This window comes from Oreochromis niloticus, linkage group LG23 (assembly GCF_001858045.2).
Source record: "Oreochromis niloticus isolate F11D_XX linkage group LG23, O_niloticus_UMD_NMBU, whole genome shotgun sequence".
Classification (NCBI taxonomy): domain Eukaryota; kingdom Metazoa; phylum Chordata; class Actinopteri; order Cichliformes; family Cichlidae; genus Oreochromis; species Oreochromis niloticus.
Window position 1 is genome coordinate 23,593,391 of NC_031986.2, and position 19,519 is coordinate 23,612,909.

Below are 19,519 nucleotides of genomic sequence, written 5' to 3' on the forward strand. Positions count from 1 at the left end.
GAATAGAGCAAGACAGACAGATAACAAGAGGAAATGTAGAAGGAGTCAAAGTGGAGAAGCTGAAGGAGCATCACGCTGAAAACAAAGAGGAGGTAAACAAAGAAAAGGAAGAACAGGTTAATGTAAAAGAAGAAAAAACAGAAGAATAGGCTGAGGAGCCAGAAAAGAGGCCTGATCAGTCTGATCCCCCAAAACTGTCCCTCTGTCACCTCTGCAGGACCCAGAATCTGCTGAAACGCTGCATCACGGCACAGAAAACAAAGCTCCCAGAGTCCTCACAGATGGAGAGAAAGGGGCTGTCGCTGCCAAAACCCACAGCGGGGACATTTATCCCACATCGCCGAGCAGTGACAAGGAGGCTTTTCTGAGCAGCACAGACGCTTCACACCAAACTGCTGCTGCACAGAGTGTGACAGACACAAACGTTCCCTGTCTAAGTGAACAAACAGAGATGTCGCAGCGCAGCTTAAAGGAGCAAGAGTGGCATCCAGGTGAAAGAGCAGGAGGTGAAAGAGCAGGAGGAGAAGAAGCAGGCGACTCCAGAAATACTCCACCTGTATTGCACACAGGTAACCAGAGAATTCACTAGAAAAATTTCAGTCCTGGCTGGTTTGGTGACACCTGTGGTCACAGGTAGGAACTGCACACACATTAAATCAGACACTTATCAGGTGGAATAAGCTTGGCTTAAGATGCTCTTCCACAATGTTTTGGGGGGGTTTTAAAAATGGGGTACCACACAGGAGAGCAAGGAAAAGGCAGATCCACGGTATATCAAATTTATGAGGAAAACATGTTAAAATTTGACTGAAGAAGATGTGAAGTGAATAACTGAAAGAGTAAAAGAAGTGAAGTTTTTATTTACATAAAACTACAAACATTTTAGCATCCAAATATGCTTAAAATGACTGTAGAAAAGACCTTTATTGAGTAAAATCATTTACATGGTATTATTATACATACACATAGTATTTTTGGTCATATTATTATGTATTTTATTTCTTTTAATTACCGTATGTTGCTGGGTACCTTTTTCTAAGAAATCTACAGAATAACAATAAACTAATCCTTAAGAATATTTTGGCTTTCACTGGCTAAAAAGTGAAATACTTGCTTGCAAAATATGGTGGCGTGGAAGGAAAGAGTTATTAGGTTATAGTCTTTAGATCAGCATTAAGACTTCCTAGCAAAGACAAGGTCTGCAAATAAGCTAATGCAGCAGTGCTTATAGATACTGTTTCTGTGAGATTAGGTAAATAGTCATTTAAAATAACAACAAGAAGATATGGGTGAGGTTTATTTTTGTGTTGTCATACATTGTTAATAAAACGGTTTTATAGACCCAAAATTCAGATTGCAGTGTAAAAATATTGATCTATTTGTTCTGTAAACATTCCAAAGTGAAGTTACTGTTTTCAAATGTTCCGATCTACATTGGATATTATATAACTGTAGCTATGATTGGCTGGAACACAGTTACTGAAAGTGAAGATTTGAGCCAGAAAGTTCATTCATTCATTCAAATCCAATTAAAATTCCACAAAGATGACACTGACTCAACTGACTAAGATAAATATTAGTGGACAAAAACCTCCATGGTGCAAAAGAAAGTCATTTTAAGTCATTTCCTAGAAGTACTTAAATTATTCAAAAACATGTGCATTTTCAGACCTACAGACATCGCTTTGCAGACCAGAGGACAAAGTGACACTGATGGAAGCTCCTGCTCAGTCCTCGATGGAAGATGAACAAGAGAGCAAAATTTCCTCTGGCACAGTAAAACCTCCGATGAAAACCGTGAGGTCTTCTGTGATGAATGGTGAGGCTGATGCTGCAGATGACAAGAAGAAAGATGGCCAACAATCATCAAAGTACAAAACAGTGTCCTACAGAAAGATCCCCAGAGGAAACACCAGGCAGAGGATTGATGAGTTTGAGTCCATGTTTAACTCGTGAATGAGCGTTAAACATAATATATAGTAACATATGCTGATATATAATATATGTAGAGGATTTGCTTTGATTAATCAAGTAGTTTTTTCTGATTCAGCTTTTGCAAATTATGACCCCTATTAGTAATGTTTTGAGAAAACCAGAAGACCCAGAGCAGAGCTTTGAGGTACTTTTTTTTCTAAAATATGTACATGATTTTATATGACTGTATTTGTACCTGTTGCTTGTTTGGGATGCTTGGGTGGCAGTTTTTCTTTTTTGTTTCATCTTCATAGGCAGTCCATCCCCTCCCCAATTCCCTAACCTGACTTCCCTAACCCTATCCCAAAAACTCAGCTCATTAAAACTCAGATCTATAGTTGGCATCTGAGCAAATAAAACCTTAAGGGAACTTCTGTCTAATTGGTGCCATTGCTCCACTTGACAGTTAAGGATCCCAAAACTGAAAGACTGCTCTTGATCCTTTGTTGGTCCCAGACTTAAAACAAATGAAATTTCACACTGAATTGAGTTCACCCAGTTTTTTAGAAATACAGTATGTCGTGCAAACTCCTGAAGTTTAATTCATTTAATATTTTAACATTTTAGAGGATTCTAGATTCTTCTTCGGGAACAATTATCAAGTTAAAGGAATATGTTTTTTCTCTTTTTCTTTTTCAATTGTTTAGTTTTATCCTGAATAGGTGGCAGAATTTTGAGTATTAAAAAAGAAAGTCTGAAGATATAAACGTAAATGTGTGTAACACAACTATATAAATGATTTCTTTCTTAGCCAGTCTTTGACTGACTTAACCCCTCAGTGATATCTACTCAGGCCTTGATCTCTGCTTGTACATACAGAAAAATAATAACTGACAGAATAAAAGGATATGATTTTTTTTTTAACGTTAGTTAAACCTACCAGACACTTAGAACTGTATATGCATAAGGTCTTTAAAAAAAAACTCTCCTATTGACAAACTGTTTTAATGTAAATTTCACGGTATGTTTATCACAATTGTATGATATCTATTCTTTAATTTAATGTATTCAAGCAAAACCATCAAACAAAATATATGTTCTTGCATTTTGTAATTTTTGTTGACATGAACTACTTTTACCTAAAACAATATATATGTCTGCAGTGGTACAAACACCAGAGGATTATCTCTTTTTGAGGTTTTTGTTGAATATTTTGACAATAAAATGAACCTATTGCTGAAGCTTTGTGGTATTTCTGTGCCTTTTGTGTTCCTTTTCACAACTTTACGTTTTTGTTTTGTTTTGTTTTTTTACTTTATTTTGTTTGTTTGTTTGTGTTACAAACCCACAATATTAAACTTGTTAGTCATCTCTAGGACATCAAATCATTTGTATTGTCTTCTAAACATTATAGGAACACAGATTTATATACAATACAGCATTGTTTGCATAATAATAATAAATATTGTTGTTATTGCTCTTATTATTATATAAACATACATGAATTGTCCAATATTAGTTTATTTGTGAGGCAAAAATTGCAAGATTACCTAAAATTTGAGGGAGCTTGTTTCTTACATTGAAAAACAAAAACAAAAAACACTAACAAAGAAAAGAAAACATTATTGTTATTATTTAGCTATAGATATATACATATGTAAATGAATTTTTTTTTTCCACCACACCTAAGTTAAAATTCAGGGTTTGTATGTTGAAATACAGAGATATTCAATAATCCGGACAACCTGAAATTTTGACCGCCTGGCGCTTTTACTTTTTTTTATGGTGGCAGAGACAAACTTCCACAGCTTTATATATAGAGGTCATTTGAGGTTGGTAAACACAGTAAGGACTACTATTCCCACAATCCCCTGCGTCTTTCGGTGACGTCACATAGAGCCCGGACCCGGCGTAGTAGCGCTGTGTGTGTTTGGCAACAACAAAAAGAGTGTTTTGAGATTAGTTTAACTGCATTTTCACCCGCGGTATTTTAAGGGACATTATCACAGGTAAGTTATTCGGTGGAGTGTCTTCGACTTCATTAAGTTTTATTTTTAGTGTGAGCTAAAAGCGAGCGTTAGATTACAGTGTTGATTTTAGCCGGTTGGCTCGCTGGCTAGCAAGATGGCTCCGGCTACTTACTGCGAAACAATAACAAAGAATGAGCAATGGTAATGAATTTAAATGGATTGGTGTATTTTTAAAGTTTATTGTGAACTGAATAGAGCTGTAAAGTGTTATGTAGTAATTTAGGGAAGGTGTGGGTCTTTTTTAATTGGTGCTGTTGCCGGTGTACGCCTTCCGCTTCATGCGTTAGATGGTGGCGATGACTCCGCCGCTACTGCTGTCCGTTGGAGGAAGAGGAAGAGGAAGGAGGTGATGATGATGATGATGATGACATGCAGTTAGCTAGCTGGCTGCCTCTCTGGCTGGACGGACGGACTAGAGCCTGCAGAGTGTTGGAGGTGTCACCGCGAAAACAGCGCAGGATCCGTGCTGAAGAGAGGCGAAGATGCCGCGGAGAAAACAGTCCAACCCGCAGCCGGTGAAACGTAAGTCCAGCTGTTTTCTTCCAGCTCTTTGATGCCTTTCTGTCCGCATGAAGCTTAAATCACTGCCATAGAATAAAGTAGTAAGTCTTTGCTGGGTATTGGTCCACTTAAAATGCATTTTTATAGAGTTAGACACATTTCTGAAGGATACAGGCATGTTAAAAGTTGCCTGAGTGGTCTGAGTCCTCGAGTCCTTTCCTCTTTATCTCCCTGAGAGGAAGACCGCTGAAGACATGTTGTCCTTTAAGCAGATGTGTTTATCTGTTATCTCATCCTGACTGTTCTGGCTCACTTGGATTCTCCACCTCCTCTCTGCTTCCTATCTCCACTTCCTCTTCGCAGGCTCCCTACCTGACCTCCCCCTGCTCCCTCCCTTCGTTCTTCCTCTCTTTCTTTCACAGCTTCCTGTATGATTTCTGTCATTCCCCTTGGTTTCCTGTGGACCCTCACCTTTATTATTAACAGGGGCCAGAAGACGTTTCTAGGTTTTTAGTTGTGTCTCCAGTTTCATTTGTTTTCCTCTCCTCTCACGCGTCACCTGTGCAACACTCACCTCCCTTGGTTTACATTTGTTTGACTGCGTGGGCATCAGTCAGTTTAAAAAAAGAGAATACTGGATTTAGGAGACTTGATTTCACCTGTTGACCTTCTCAGATTTCTAACGATGTACATATTTAAACAGACTTCATATGGGAGTGTACTTGTGAGCATGTGTGCAGGGGCTCAGAGGAAAAAAGGCCAGTACATCCTTGTATTCAAATTACTCGTATTCAAAGTCTCACTGCAGCTCAAGTAGCTTCTGGACGTCTGACACAATCACAGTGGTGTTATCTGAAACAATGATCGCACAGTTGAACCAAAGCTTCTGTAAAACTGAACTTTATAACCTTCAATAAAAGGAGGATTTATGTGTTTTAGTTTCAGATCGGTCTAGGTTTGAACACATTAGCAGTTCATTTGAATAAAGATTGACCGAAGAAGGTGAACAGCTTTGGTTCTACAGTGGAGGAATAAAGTTTTTTGCTGTCATAACCGAAACCAACATTTTAATGCAGGAAAACCCAAAATATCTGGGATTTGTATCTGCGGGTTTCTTTGTAAGGTGTTGGGTCTTAACTCACATTACCTGCCTGCAGACTTGTTTGAAAACTAAAAGACTTTAAACAGGACTCTTAGCAGTAGCTTGCAGAACCAGCTTTATCAACTACAACTTCAAATAATCATTTTCTGTGTGATTTTATCAGTCTGTAACACTCTTCTTTACAGCGTTGCTCCAGTTCATTGAGGTATGCAGGTATTCATTTCAAATTTGTTGCAGGCCTTGGGATCATTGTTTAATTGAATGACCCTGTTTGTACCAATAATTTAAAATATTCTTTAGCTGTCACACAGACGGCCTTATGTTTGACTGTAGAATACTTTGGTATACAGAAGAGTTCATGGTTGAGTCAATGACTGGAAGATGTCCAGGTCCTGTCTGTATAATAAGTCCAAATCATGACCCTTCCACCACCATGCTGACAGCTGTTATGAGGTGTTTGTGCTGATATGCTGAGTTTGATTTTGGTGTTGCTGTGCAAAGGACTTCCAGAAGTTCCAGAAGTCTTGTGATTTGCAGCTTTGCAAATATAAGCTGTGCTGTCATGTCGTTTTTAGAGAGAAGAGGCTTTCAGTGCCTGGCAGTTCTTGCAAACAAGCCACTGTTGATTAGTCCTTTTCTAATTGTGCTGTCATAGACATTTAACTTGGTAACTGAGGCCTGTAGAATCTGAGATGAAGCTCTTAGGGATTTTTGCATTTTCTCTGGGCCTTGCACACAGTCTGACCTTGGGGTGAATTTGCTGCGATGTCCACTCCTGGGAAGACTCTCAGCTGTCTTGAATGTCTTCCATTTGTCTTGTCCGTTTGTATGACAAGCCTTAAACTTGTCATACAGCATCTTTGTTTTCTTTAGTCGATGCAGGAAGCAGTCACAGCGCAGCTTGAATTAGTTTGAAAAAAAAAATAATCAGTTGTGGTGTTTGTTACTTTCTGTCCTCTGGCTGCTGGTCTGCAGCTAACGATTGCTTCTGTTGTTATATTTTTGGTTCCTACTAAAAAGGTTTCAACCAAACAGAAATCAACAAGCGTCTCATATAAAAGTTTTTCACTTACTCTTTTTTTTCAGCAGGGTTTAGTTTACTCAGGCCTAATCTTCATTTTTAAAATAGCCTGAAATGACAGGAAAACTCAGATTTTTGCCTTAATTTGATGTGTGTATTGGCCTCCAGAGGCCCATTTTGAGAAGGAAAAACATCTTAATTTTCTAAATTAATCTAAGCCAGTGTAAGCCAGTGTTTGTCATTGACCTCTAAAAGACAAATAGGTCAGAAAAACCGCAGCAGAATAATTTTCTACTCTAACTACTGTTAATAGTTATCCAAACTGTTTGAAAAAGTAGGTTTTGCAAAACTGATGGTAAAATTAATTCAAATTAAAGCTCAGGAAAATCACAATGAGAATAAAGAGAATAATTTAAAGGCAAGTTTCCTTAATGTTTAGTGTAAATATTTTTAATTATCAGTAAAGTTTTTATTTTCTTTGTGACAGTAAAAGTTAGAATTGCTCTAAGCTGGGTCAACAAATGTCCGCTCAGAGGCTTAAGAGTATAAAAATGTCCTGTATCATCAGTTCTGTGTTCGACTCGTCTTCCTCTTCCTGACCCTCTCAGCCTCGTTCCTCACCCCACAGCTCTTCCTCCTCAGCACTTATCTCACGCTCACCGATTTCCTTCTCGTTTCCTCTCCACCTCCTTTGCTGTTATCCTCCTTCTCCTTTTTTTCTGTGTTTTCGAGCACAAACTCTGTTATCGGCTGTCTTCTGTCCTGTTTATCAAATTTTTTTTTTTTTGGGGGGGGGGGGGGGGTTGTTGTTTGTTTTTTTTTTTAAGGAAATGAAAATTTGTCACATAAACAGAAGAGATGTTGATGTTTGTGTCAGATGTTCACAGTTTTACAGCTCGTATCACAAAGGGAAACTTTTGAGTGACACCCGGACTTTTTAACACCCTCAGGTGGAAGCTGACTTTGTGTTTCAGGATGGGCTTGGCGTTTGTCTTCATTTGGTCAGGTGAAGCTTCCACAGTTGTGTTTATGCAGGAAATCATGAGAAATGTTTGTGTCTGTTTGCACTCAGTGGACTCTGAGGATGGGGCAGTGGTGTGTGAGCCAGGCTGCCTTGTTTTGGACAGCGACTTCCTGCTGAGCGGCGAGCTGGAGTTTGGAGACTCGGAGATCATGGGGCTGGATAGAGAGTCTGGTCAGTAACACACACAAAGGTTTCTACATTCACGGGGTTGGAAAGCAAGCCACATATTTAAACATTTCACCAGTTTTTATTAGGTTTTTCTCTCTGTTTTGGCTGAAGCGTTGACCCTGTGCTCACACAATATTATAAACATTGTTCTCCCAATTCCCGATAATCAGGCGAGGTACGGTCTCTTTGATGATCAGGCTCGAAAAGACTTACAAGTTCAAACTGATGTGCTTTCCGTATTTAAGATTTTGAGTTTATGGTACTTTGTACCATAAGTTTGTCTCTGAGTTTGTTGAAAGTGAAATAATATGCAAGCCCATTTCATTAATGTCTGTGGCACAAGTTAAAAAGTCAAATGTTTGCTAATTAAAAATTCAGAAAGTTAAACAGAATGTAAGCTGAATGTATAATTGGGTAATTAGTCTGCATTATTAGTTTATCACTGGGCAAGTGAAATGCGTTGAGTGTAAAAATCTGCCAAATGAAATGTGTGGCGCTAACCACTGTGGTGACCCCTTGTGGTAAGGGAGAAGTTGAAAGTAGCTTAAAGATTTTAAAATTCACATTTGAAGCCAAGTTAAAGAGTCACAAATGTTGAGCTAAAATGAAAAGTATGCAGTATTTTCACTTTTTAACTTGTCTGGGCTTCCATAGATGATGCTGTAGTGAAAGAGCAATGAACGACTGAGCATGCCGGTGGTGTTCGTGGACCAACTGTGAAGTCCTCACAGCTCCATACTAGCAACTGAGTTGTGAAGGATTCCCTGTTTGCCTGAACCACCGGTGTCACCTCTCAGAAATAGCCTCCGCATCAGCGCTGGTGTAGGAGTAGAAGAAGTCGAAAGCTGGTGCAGCTTTTGTGATGTCACTTATGGCACAGGCTGATGTATAGAGGGCGCAAAGACATTTCATCGCTATGTTAGGAGCTCAGAGAAGTAGATTCTCCAACTGACTAACTTAAGTGGTCATGTTGTTTCCTGTTTTGACTTCTATTCCTGCTCCAGCGCTGATGCTGCTGATTTACTTCTGAGTTGCGACACCTCACTCAGGAGAAGCGAGTTCAGTGTGCCTCAGCTGCCAGCATAAATGTATAAATCATTCCTGTAATAAATTAAGTTTTTAAATGCAGCAGTCATTTCCTCAAACCCCATGAGAGTTGAATTTTTCTCCTCAGAGGTCGAACCGACTGTCTGTTTAACTCTGTGTTCTTCTTCAGGTATGACTGTCTTCTCTCTAAGTGTGGAGGATGACTCGTCAGCACCAACAGACTCCACCTTCCCAGCGTTCCTCTCCTGTAAGGGATGTGGTCAGCTTCTGGGAGACACACCTTTGGGGGCAGGCTTAGATCTCGGTAACTACTGACTGACTACAACATGCCAGGCTGTTTACATGTGGAGTTAAAAATACAAAAGACCCGGGCACAGAGTGATATTGGAATATTTTCACTTCTTTGATTTGAGTTTAGTATCCAGTAAATCTCACAACTCTATGATGGATAGAATCCAGCATATGCAAGCACATGAACACACATGCATATGAGTCACATCTACATAGTCCACCACTGACATTAATGTGGAAACAGCAAGTCTATTTCTTGCGTCAGAGAGCAGACACAACTCAATCAAAAATAAAAGATCAGTTTTAGTTTTTTCACTGGTTACTGACTGTTATTTGTAAACAAGAAAGAGTAATCAATTGTAATTCTGCATAAATGTATTAATATGCTAACTCAAACTCAGAACCCTGAACTGTAGGGATACATGAAAAGTTTATCATCAGGTTGTGCTGTACTGTATTAAAAGGTTATTGTAGAGAGCCTGGTTATAGGAGTATGTGCAGATGAGTAGATTATGATAAAAATGAAAGTTTGACTATAATATGACCAACATAATGATTGTAGCGTATGTATCTCCTCCTTAATGGGTGAGCCAGTGTCAGTGAAACTCTGTGCTGTCTCATCCCAAAATTTGTAACTTAGACCAAATGTTGTTCCACAAACCTCTAAATACAGAATAAAGAACTTGAAAAGGGGCTGCAGGCCTGGAAAAAACTGCCCATAGGGTGGCTTTTTGCTATGTATATATACAATAAATAACAGTGGTCCTAGAATTGAACCCTGGGGCACTCCTTTAATTACATGAAACAGATGTAAATGTGATTCCTGCACACACTGGAACCTGCCTGATAAATCATTTTTAAACCATCGGGCATGAGGGGGTTGTTTTTCCTCATGAACCGCCCTGCTCTGACAAGTCTTTGCTTTAAGACTTATCATCCACTGTGTCAAATGCCTAGGTTAGATCAGTAAAAATGGCTGCAGAGGTTTGTTTTTACTTTGTTTGTACTGAATTAATATAATATTGTTTTAATTATTTTAACATTAGAAAATGTGATTTATTTCATTCCAGGTGTAGGACTCGACCTAGGGGCAGAGCTTTATTGTCTCTCCTGTGAGGAGGGCCTCCAGCATGGCGCCTCCATCGACTCCTCTCAGTTGGAGGGTTCCAACCTGTCCGATAGATCCCTTGGCGGCAGCTCCGAAAGGAAGAGGAGAAACGTAGACAAAGCCAGCTGCGTTGCGGACCCCGCCCCTAAACTTTACTCCTGTTCGCTGTGCACCTTTACCTCGCGCTACTCTAACCATCTCAAACGCCACATGCGGATCCATGACGGCCAGAAGCCATACCACTGCCCCGTCTGCCCCTACGCCTCAGCCCAGCTCGTCAACCTGCAGCGCCACGCCCGCACACACACCGGGGAGAAACCGTACGGCTGCCACCAGTGCAGCTATGCCTGCAGCTCCCTCGGCAACCTGCGCAGACACCAGCGCATGCACACACAGGAGAGACCGCAGAGGAGGGAGAAGGAGAAAAGACGGGGAAGACGGAAAAAGGCAAGCGGCAATGCTGAAGAAGGTGAGTAAACACAAACCTTCAAGTCAATTATGATCTCAGAGTTAAAAAGCTTATAAATTTGTGTTAAAACAAGTTTGTTAATCAATAATTTCACAGGCTGCCTGCAGCTTCTCTCTCTTTTTTAATCACTTTGAAGGAAACTCTTTCTGATTGCTAATCTGACAACTAACTTTTATATATTTCACCTTTGGACTGAAAACTCAGTCCATCATCATCAGTGTAAATAACATTTTCAGATCGTCTACGTAACAGGGTGTGCCACTAATGTGAAAAAGCAGTCATTTGGGAGAAGCCACAGCGATGTCTTTTTGTTCAGCGTTTCCCTCTTTGGTGGGTTTGGAGGCTTCCTGGTAAAGCTCTCCTCTGGGATGTTAGACCGATTAACACCTGTTTACAGGATTTTTCTTGTAATGCGTTTACAGTAATGACATGTTTTCAGTTTGGGTAAAGTTGGTGTCACCAGTGCTCCAGTGTGCTCTGTGGACTGTGACAGAGGTTAGGTGAATAACATAGAGTCATGTGATAAAGGAAGCACACCCTCTTTCTTGCCATGATGTAATGAAAAATGATCTGTAGCAAAGGTGTACACCACGAGCAAAGTTCATAACACAGACATGCTTTATATGCTTTGTTTCTTAACAACGTAAAACATGCTGTAAATGAATGAGTTGGTGTAAAAGTGGCTCTTCCAGCCAATTTGAAAACTTTGAAAATATTACCTGGCCCCCAACCGTGTTATGTTTTTAGCATCAGTTACCACGGTGATTTAGCCATGTAAAAAAGAGAGTCACTTAGCCATTAACCCGTTAGGGTTTTAAAATGATGTAAATACAATCCTAGATGAACAACAGCACATTTGTGTGGCTTAGTGCCAGGAGATAAAGCTGTGATGATATCCATTTTTAATGAATGATAAGATAACTCTTGTTAGAATATATTAAAAAATATAAAAATGTAAACCTTAAAGTTAGCGATGTTTTACTTTAGATGTAATTTAATTTCAAATATGTCTACATAAAACATATATGTTTATGGGATGTGTGTATTTTGTTCTCTCTCTCGCTCTCTCTCTCTCGCTGATGTTTCTCGGGATTGTGGGAGGTTCTGGTTGGAGGGGTTGGGGACTGCCCTCCGAGGGAAAGGCAGGGGGAAACACTGCAAATCTAAGAGCGAAGCATGTGTTATTGTGTCATTGTGAAATCATCATGATAATAGCAGCAATAGATTTCAGCTTCAGTGTGACCACAGTGTGGGTATTCGGTTTTTCATTATCAGCTGAATAAATGTTCGTGTGTTTGTCTGTTGGTTATAGTCACATGCATCCTTTTTGATAAAGGAAACCACTCTGATGTCGAGTCTCTTTGTAATTCTGTTTTTAAAGGCTCTTACTACAATTTAGTGTCTTTGTGACAGAGCCGTGAGATACGCTCACTTTTGTTGCTTGTTTGGGTCAAGCCCCACAAACACAAACATGACGCCTGCATTTCCCATTTAGCAAAATGCTCACATATATCCTGTGGTAACCCTGTGAACACATGACTAGTTTTGTGATTAAAAACTAACCAGGCTTTTTAAGCTGTTCTTTATGTAGAAAATTTTAGATTTAAAGCACACTCAAAACTTGGAAATATCACAAACCCAGAGTAGAGGTTTGATGACATGTGGAGGGTTTGCATTTTGGAGATTTGACAACTCCAAATTTAAAAAAAAAAAAAACTTTTTCTGAGGGGGAGAGTTCTCATCTTGGAAGCAGTGAGCAGAGCAGAAAAGAGGAAGCAAGTCGGCAAAATGAGGAAGAGAAAATCTCTCTGGCTTAGTGCTCAGTGACCTAAAACTGAACTGCATGATAGGGGATATCTAGATTTGATATCTAGAAGAACGTGTTTACACTGCAGCTAATAATGATCCAAACAACTTTGCCTTTTTAATGCTTCCCTATGTGTCTGCAGTCATGTCAGACCTGACCCTGCGAGTTTCCCAGGACTCTGCTTACCTCCAGACGTTGGGAGGACTCGGCTCCCCCTCTGGCCCCCTTCCAGTCCTCCTCTTCCCGCTCTGCTGCCGGGTGTGCGGCCTCACTCTGGAGGAGTCCGACCTAGAGGGCGACAAGGCAGAGGGAGAGGTGGAGGGCGATGGAGGACAGGTTTGTTTACCAAAACACAGCTGGTTTTCTTTCAAAGATCCTCTGTAAACTTTAGGATGAAATGAGGGGTTGTACAATGTGTAGTTTGTTTCCACGACAAACAGAAAAACAGAAGCTCCACCCACCACAAACTTCCACATTTTCCCAGTTTACATTAACGATAGCAGACTGACTTCCTCCCTCATGCTGCTGTCACAAGCTAAAAAGTCGGTGGCAGTCTTAAGGTGGTGCACAGGTTCAGGCCACCATAGATTCAGATGGCGGGCATTCTCTCATCGTTTTTGGTCAATTTTGTCACAATTTTTTTGTCAGATTTCCAATACATGCCATTTTCACCCCGTATTGTGTCTTCAGCTCTATCTACAAGTTCTCTATGGTCCCAGCAGGATCAACCATCTTCCTGACAGGAAAAATCTTAAATCTTGATGATTTAGTTGTTAATGGACTGGTACTGATATAGTGCTGTTCTACACAAATTGAATAATTAAAGTGCTTTCGTACTACAAGCCTCATTCAGCCACACCTTCAAATGAGTACCCCCCCCCCCTATGCCTGAACACTTTTTAGCCCCTGTCATCCTAAAAACTTTGTAACTTTGCTGCTGCTGCTAATTATAATTTGTGAGCAATTTTGTCGCCTCAGGTCTGCTCTCTTTTCTGGAGTATTAATAGATGAACAAATGTGTGAGATGCCTCATTATCTTATTCTTTTCAGTTCATTTATTTTTATATAGCATCAATAAACAAAAACACATGCCTAAAGAGACTTTATATTGTAAAGTAAAGAGCCTAAAATAATCCAGAGAAAACTTCCAACAATCAGATGACCATCTATAAGCAAGCACTTGGTGAATGTGGGAAGGAAAAACTGATATTGAAGGTGGCTATAGCCACTGTGGGAACGTCTCAAACCTGCAGGCTTTCTAATGACCACCACAGAGCGGCGACTCTGGTTAATGACAGTTTGATTGCATGATCTGTCCACAGGAAATGTTTCCTCTCACTGTATGCTATGTTATTTTTCCAGGTTTGCCGCCGTTGCTCCAAAGACACCTCGAGGGCTCCCTGCAGCCCGGACGTGTCTCGGGGATCCCGGCGCGGTCAGCGCGGCAACAAGCTGTACCGCTGCCCTCACTGCCCCTTCCTGTCCCACTACCCCAACCATCTGGCCCGCCACTCCCACGTCCACTCGGAGGAGAAGCCTCACCGCTGCCCGCACTGCCCCTACACCTCCTCACATCTTGACAACCTCAAGCGGCACCTGCGTGTGCACACAGGCGAGAAGCCTTACCAGTGCCCGTCGTGCAGCTACGCCTGCGGGAACCTGGCTAACCTGCGACGTCACGAACGCATCCACTCGGGCGCCAAGCCGTTCCACTGTGCCATCTGCGGCTACTCCTGCAACCAGAGCATGAACCTGAAGAGGCACATGCTGCGGCACACGGGCGAGAAGCCGTATGCATGCGGCGAGTGCGGCTACACCACGGGCCACTGGGACAACTACAAACGCCACCAGAGGAAGCATGGGCACAACACGGACAGCTGGGACAAACACGCGCCCATCAACGGCCTCGGCTGGGGCCAAGACACTCAGGAGAGCCAGAGTCAGGGACAGGAGCACTCTTAGATACTGTGTGTGCGTGCGTGCGTGTGTGTGTGTGTGAGAGAGGCAAAAAATGACTGCAGCGGTTAGTCGATCGACAAAAAACCCAGTATCATTATTATAATAAGTTCAGGGTTTCAGAGTCCACCTTCTCCAGTGTGAGCTGCTGATTGTTTATAAAGTCAGATTTTAAAAATATTTAGCCTCTTTTAAAGACACATGCTTTATGAAAAAGGTGGGCGTGGCCACGGTGACATCATTTTTGTGATGCTTAAAGCTGAGCAGTTTGACTTAATTTTGAAACCAGTTAAGTCACCCTCTGCAAGCTACTAGAAATATTGCAGTTTAAGGCACTTCCACTTTGACTTTGCTTTGCTGATCTGGAGGTTATGTCCATGCAGTCTGTGGCTGGATGAAACAAGGTGAAAGTAAATAATCGTCTTGATGGAGCGCAGTCCTGGCGTTTCTGTGGATGACAGGATTACTCTGTGTGCCCTGCAGGCCCTCTGAGTAATCAAAGAGATCGAGATGATAAACACAAAGATACTCTAAAGAACCACAGAGAGATGCAAAACCATTATTAAAAAGCACAAAATGAGCATGAAAAGATGCAAAATAACTGTAGAGAGAACTCCAAAGAGATACAGAAACATCAGTGTGATCTATGTCTTTTTGTGACACCAATATGAATATGAACATGACAAACTTTCTCAGGGATCACCCACCCTAAACATGTTCCCTCCATGCTTACAGTCAGGGTCAGCATCATCACATTTTTGCTCTTTAGTTATTTACAGCTGCAAATTAAAACCACACCGATGCTGCGTCACCTGCAGACCGTCAGAAAGGCAGCAGGTTCTCACACATCCATTTGCTGACTGCTGTCTACTGAGGTGAAAACTCACTTCGTGTGTAGCAAGTTTGCAATTTCTTGAGGTTTTAAAAAATTGCCAGCTATTTTTAAAAACGTTGTTTTGTTTTGTTGCTCAACTAATCGCTGCATCATTAATCAGGACAAACACCGGCAGTGAAACTGGAACAAAGCAACACTTTAAAAGTGATTGTAACCCACAAGCTACACAATATTTAACTCCTGCAGGGCTTTTTTCCCCCACCACACTGGCGCGACTGTAGGAAGATCCAGCTTTGTGACATGTGTTTGTGAGGACAGTAAAGCCTTTTCTCTTCAGGTAAAAGCCAGTAAAACACCTTCATTAGTGTTTTTTTCCTTTTTTTTTTTTAATCAACATGAGCTCATTGTCTGTAGCAGCCATTAATGGTGGCTGTTCCACAGATTTCCTCTCTACATCAAAGACGTCGAGAGACTCCAGGAACTCGTTTTCACACATCTTGAATGTATTTGTCAGAAGCTCCTTCAAAGAAAGCAAACAGTCTTACACCTGGGCCAGTGTGTTATCACATCTATTTAACAGAGCAAGGGAAATAACTGTGTGTGTGTGTGTGTGTGTGTGTGTGTGTGTGTGTGTGTGTGTGTGTGTGTGTGTGTGTGTGTGTGTGTGTGTGTGTGTGTGTGTGTGTGTGTGTGTGTGTTTGTTTTTGTGTGTGTTTTTGTGTTATGTATACACTGGTGAGCTCGGGTTGGAGCTAAACTCAGGTGCCTTTAACAGACTGAACGACTGTAATGCTGCACTGACTTTATAAAGGGGCATTTGTGCGTCTGTGTGTGTGTGTGTGTGTGTGTGTGTGTGTTATACACATGTATACAGACTTTTTAATGAATGCAGTGAGAGGACGCAGGTCTTATTTCCATGAACTGAAAGGTTTCGGGGGGATTTTCTCCACAGATTTTTTTTTTTTTTTTTTTTTTTTTCTCAGAGAGGGCGGAGCAACATCTCACAAGCTTTAAGTGGGCCTAATGAAGGGGTTGGGAGGGGGAGTGTAAGGAGACGAGTGTATGTATCCTGGACTTTTTTTTTTTTCTTTCCGTGTGTGTGTTTGGTTCGCGTCGTTGCTCAGATTTGGTTTTTCAGATCTGTGCTGTCATCTCCCAACACGTCTCCCTCATTACTCAGACATGTGTATCCATCCCACCCACCTCCACCCGTCCTCCCACCAATACATTGGACCTGAAGAAAAGGTGATCGTGAGGCTCCTGAGCTTGTGATGTTAAAGAAACAGGGCTTATATGTTTGGGTGAAGGGTTTGGAAATGTACTCTGAGTGGCTACCTCGTGCTGTATCAGAAAGCATTAATTAAAACAAAAAATTAAAAATGTCAGTAATTTATTTCTCATTTCCAATGATACCAAATGTGAAGGGGTGGAGCTTTGGGAACTTTAGTTTTTTCATTAAGGAACATGGCGGCCATCGCTGCAAGCACATTTTATGGGAAGAAGAAAAGTAAGAGCATAAAACTTTTGAGCAATTTTTTAGCTATAAATGTTAACATATTTTAAATAAGTCTCTTAATAACACATTAAAACATAGTATGCTTAATTCTAACTTCATTTTAGTATAGTATTGAAGTGTTTAAAAAATGTCCTCCGTAGTGGACATTTGTAGTCATTTCCTCCATTTTGTTCTGTTTTTTTAAATGACCAGAAGAGTCCTTTTTAGAAGCAGAAAGAAATCTATTGCAGTTTGATGAGGGAAACCCAGATCTTGAGTTGTCTGATGAAGAAGATCATGGGGAATAAGCCCTTCAAGAAGAAAGAAAGAGGAGCATCAGAGATGGTACTCAGACCTGAACTTGCTGTCATTAAGTGGTTGGACAACAAGCCAGTTGTCATCGCATCCTCTGCCTATGGCAATCAACCTCAGGACACACGCACAAGATGGTCTAAAAAACAAAAGATTTGTCCATGTGCCAAGGCCACTGGCAATTGCTGAGTACACTACCAATATAGGTGACGTGGACCTTGTTGCCGAATGTTGAGATTCTACAGGATGGTCTCTCGCACTCAGAAATTGACAGTATGTGCAGTTCTCTACTTTTTGATCTGGCAATCACCAACTCATGGCTTCAGTATAGCAGTGACTTGGAGTTTGGGGGGAAGAAACCACTACAGTTCCTTGACTTCAAACTTCTCCTTGGTGAAGAGTTGAAGCAAATGTTTGCCATCAAAGTTCATTTTTACATGTTTGGCCTTCCAATGTCCTCTGCAGTGGACATGTGATATCTAAAACATTAAAACTTTTTTTTCCCAAAAAATTATTTCAGTCTTCTAATTACCTTACAAACATTGAGGATTTAAAATTTTTTTTGATTGGACAACATTTTTTTTCCTGGTAGTCCAGAGGATATATATCTATATCTATATATATATCTATATATATCTATATATATATATATATATATATATATATATATATATATATATATATATATATATATATATATAAACACCCAGCACGCCCCTGCGGGCGGTTTTATCCTTCAAGCTCGGGTCCTGTACCAGAGGCCTGGGAGCTTGAGGGTCCTGCGCAGTATCTTAGCTGTTCCCAGGACTGCGCTCTTCTGGACAGAGATCTCTGATGTTGTTCCCGGGATCTGCTGGAGCCACTCGCCTAGCTTGGGAGTCACAGCACCTAGTGCTCCGATTACCACTGGGACTACCATCACCTTACCCTCCACATCCTCTCGAGCTCTTCTCTGAGCCCTTGGTATTTCTCCAGCTTCTCGTGTTCCTTCTTCCTGATATTGCTGTCATTCGGAATATATATATATATATATATATATTTATATATATATATTGACCGCCCACAGGGGCGAGCGGGGAATTTTTTTTTTATATATATATGTATATATATTTCAACATTGTTTAAGTAATGTTTTCTAGTTGAATTTTTGCATCTTGGGGGGTATTGAAACAGCAAAGATCCATAGAGCAGCAACACTAACCTCAAGTGATGGGATATTTTGCATCTAGCTTACAAGCTTTGCTAGTTTCTTTTTACAGCTCTGTGTGCATTGTCGTGTCACATCATTACAGCTGTTTTTCCTCTTAGAATCTTCCTGAACTGTTTTCTACAGTCAGCCATGTTATTAGGTACAGCTTGCTACTACTGGGTTTCCTTAATTCTTCATGGCACTGATTCAACAAGGTGCTGGAAACATTCCTCGGTGATTTTTAGGCCATGTTGACATGACAGCATCACACAGTTGCTGCAGATTTGTAGGCTGCATATCCATGATGTCAAACTCCTAATTCACCACATACCAAAGGTGCTCTGCTTGGATTGAGATCTGGTGACTGTGGAGACTATTTGAGTACAGTGAAGTCATTGTTGCGTTCATGAAACCGGTTTGAGACAATCTGCGCTTTGTGACATGATGTGTTATCCTGCCGGAAGAAGCCATCTGAAAATGGTACACTGTGTTCATAAAGGGATGGACATGGTCAGCAACGATACTCAGGTAGGCTGTGGTTTGTAAATGATGCTACCAACAGCAGCTTTTAACTGTTTTAACTGTACCATCTGAGTTTTGCAGCAGAAATCGAGACTCATCAGACCAGGCAATGTTTTTCTAATCTTCTTCTGTCCAGTTTTGGTGAGGTGTGGTCTTCTCCTGCTGTAGCCCATCTATTCTGTTGTATCATCGGAGATGCTCTTCTGCACACCTTGGTTATAATAAGTGGTTATTTGAGTTACTGTTGCCTTCCTACCAGCTTAATGCAGTCTGCCTATTCTCTATTTTCTCTCAGAGGACTGCTGCTCACTGGGTGTTTCCTCTTTTTCTGACAATTCTCTATAAACTCTAGAGATGGTTGTGTGGGAAAATCCCAGCATATAAGCAGTTTCTGAAATACTCAGACCACCAAACACCATACCAAAAGTCACTTAAATCACCTTTCTCCACCATTCTGATGCTCAATTTAAACTTCAGCAGATCATATTGACCATGTCTACATGCCTAAAAGCACCATGCTGCCCCAATGTGATTGGCTGATTTTCATATTCACCTGTTCAACATTTGGTTGAACAGGCGAACTTAGTAAAGTGTCTGCTGTGTAATTTTATTCTTAGAAAATTGTCTTTTTTTAATGCTCTTTCTGGTCTTCTGCCATGGTTGTGAACGTCACCAATTCATGACTTTGATCACTTTAAGTTAAAAACAAGTCTTTGTTCACACAAAAA

General features: G+C 40.8%; 1 protein-coding gene across 1 annotated transcript; it reads left to right on the plus strand.

Moving 5' to 3' along the window:
• The first annotated feature begins 3,558 nt into the window (after nucleotides 1-3,558).
• LOC100690871 (zinc finger protein 513) lies at nucleotides 3,559-15,867 on the plus strand. Its single transcript, XM_003454710.5, has 7 exons — nucleotides 3,559-3,923; nucleotides 4,232-4,466; nucleotides 7,641-7,763; nucleotides 8,977-9,111; nucleotides 10,169-10,675; nucleotides 12,625-12,818; nucleotides 13,845-15,867. Exons 2-7 carry the CDS (start codon nucleotides 4,427-4,429, stop codon nucleotides 14,442-14,444), a joined length of 1,599 nt encoding a protein of 532 aa, XP_003454758.1. The 5' UTR covers nucleotides 3,559-3,923; nucleotides 4,232-4,426; the 3' UTR covers nucleotides 14,445-15,867.
• The last annotated feature ends 3,652 nt before the right edge of the window (nucleotides 15,868-19,519 follow it).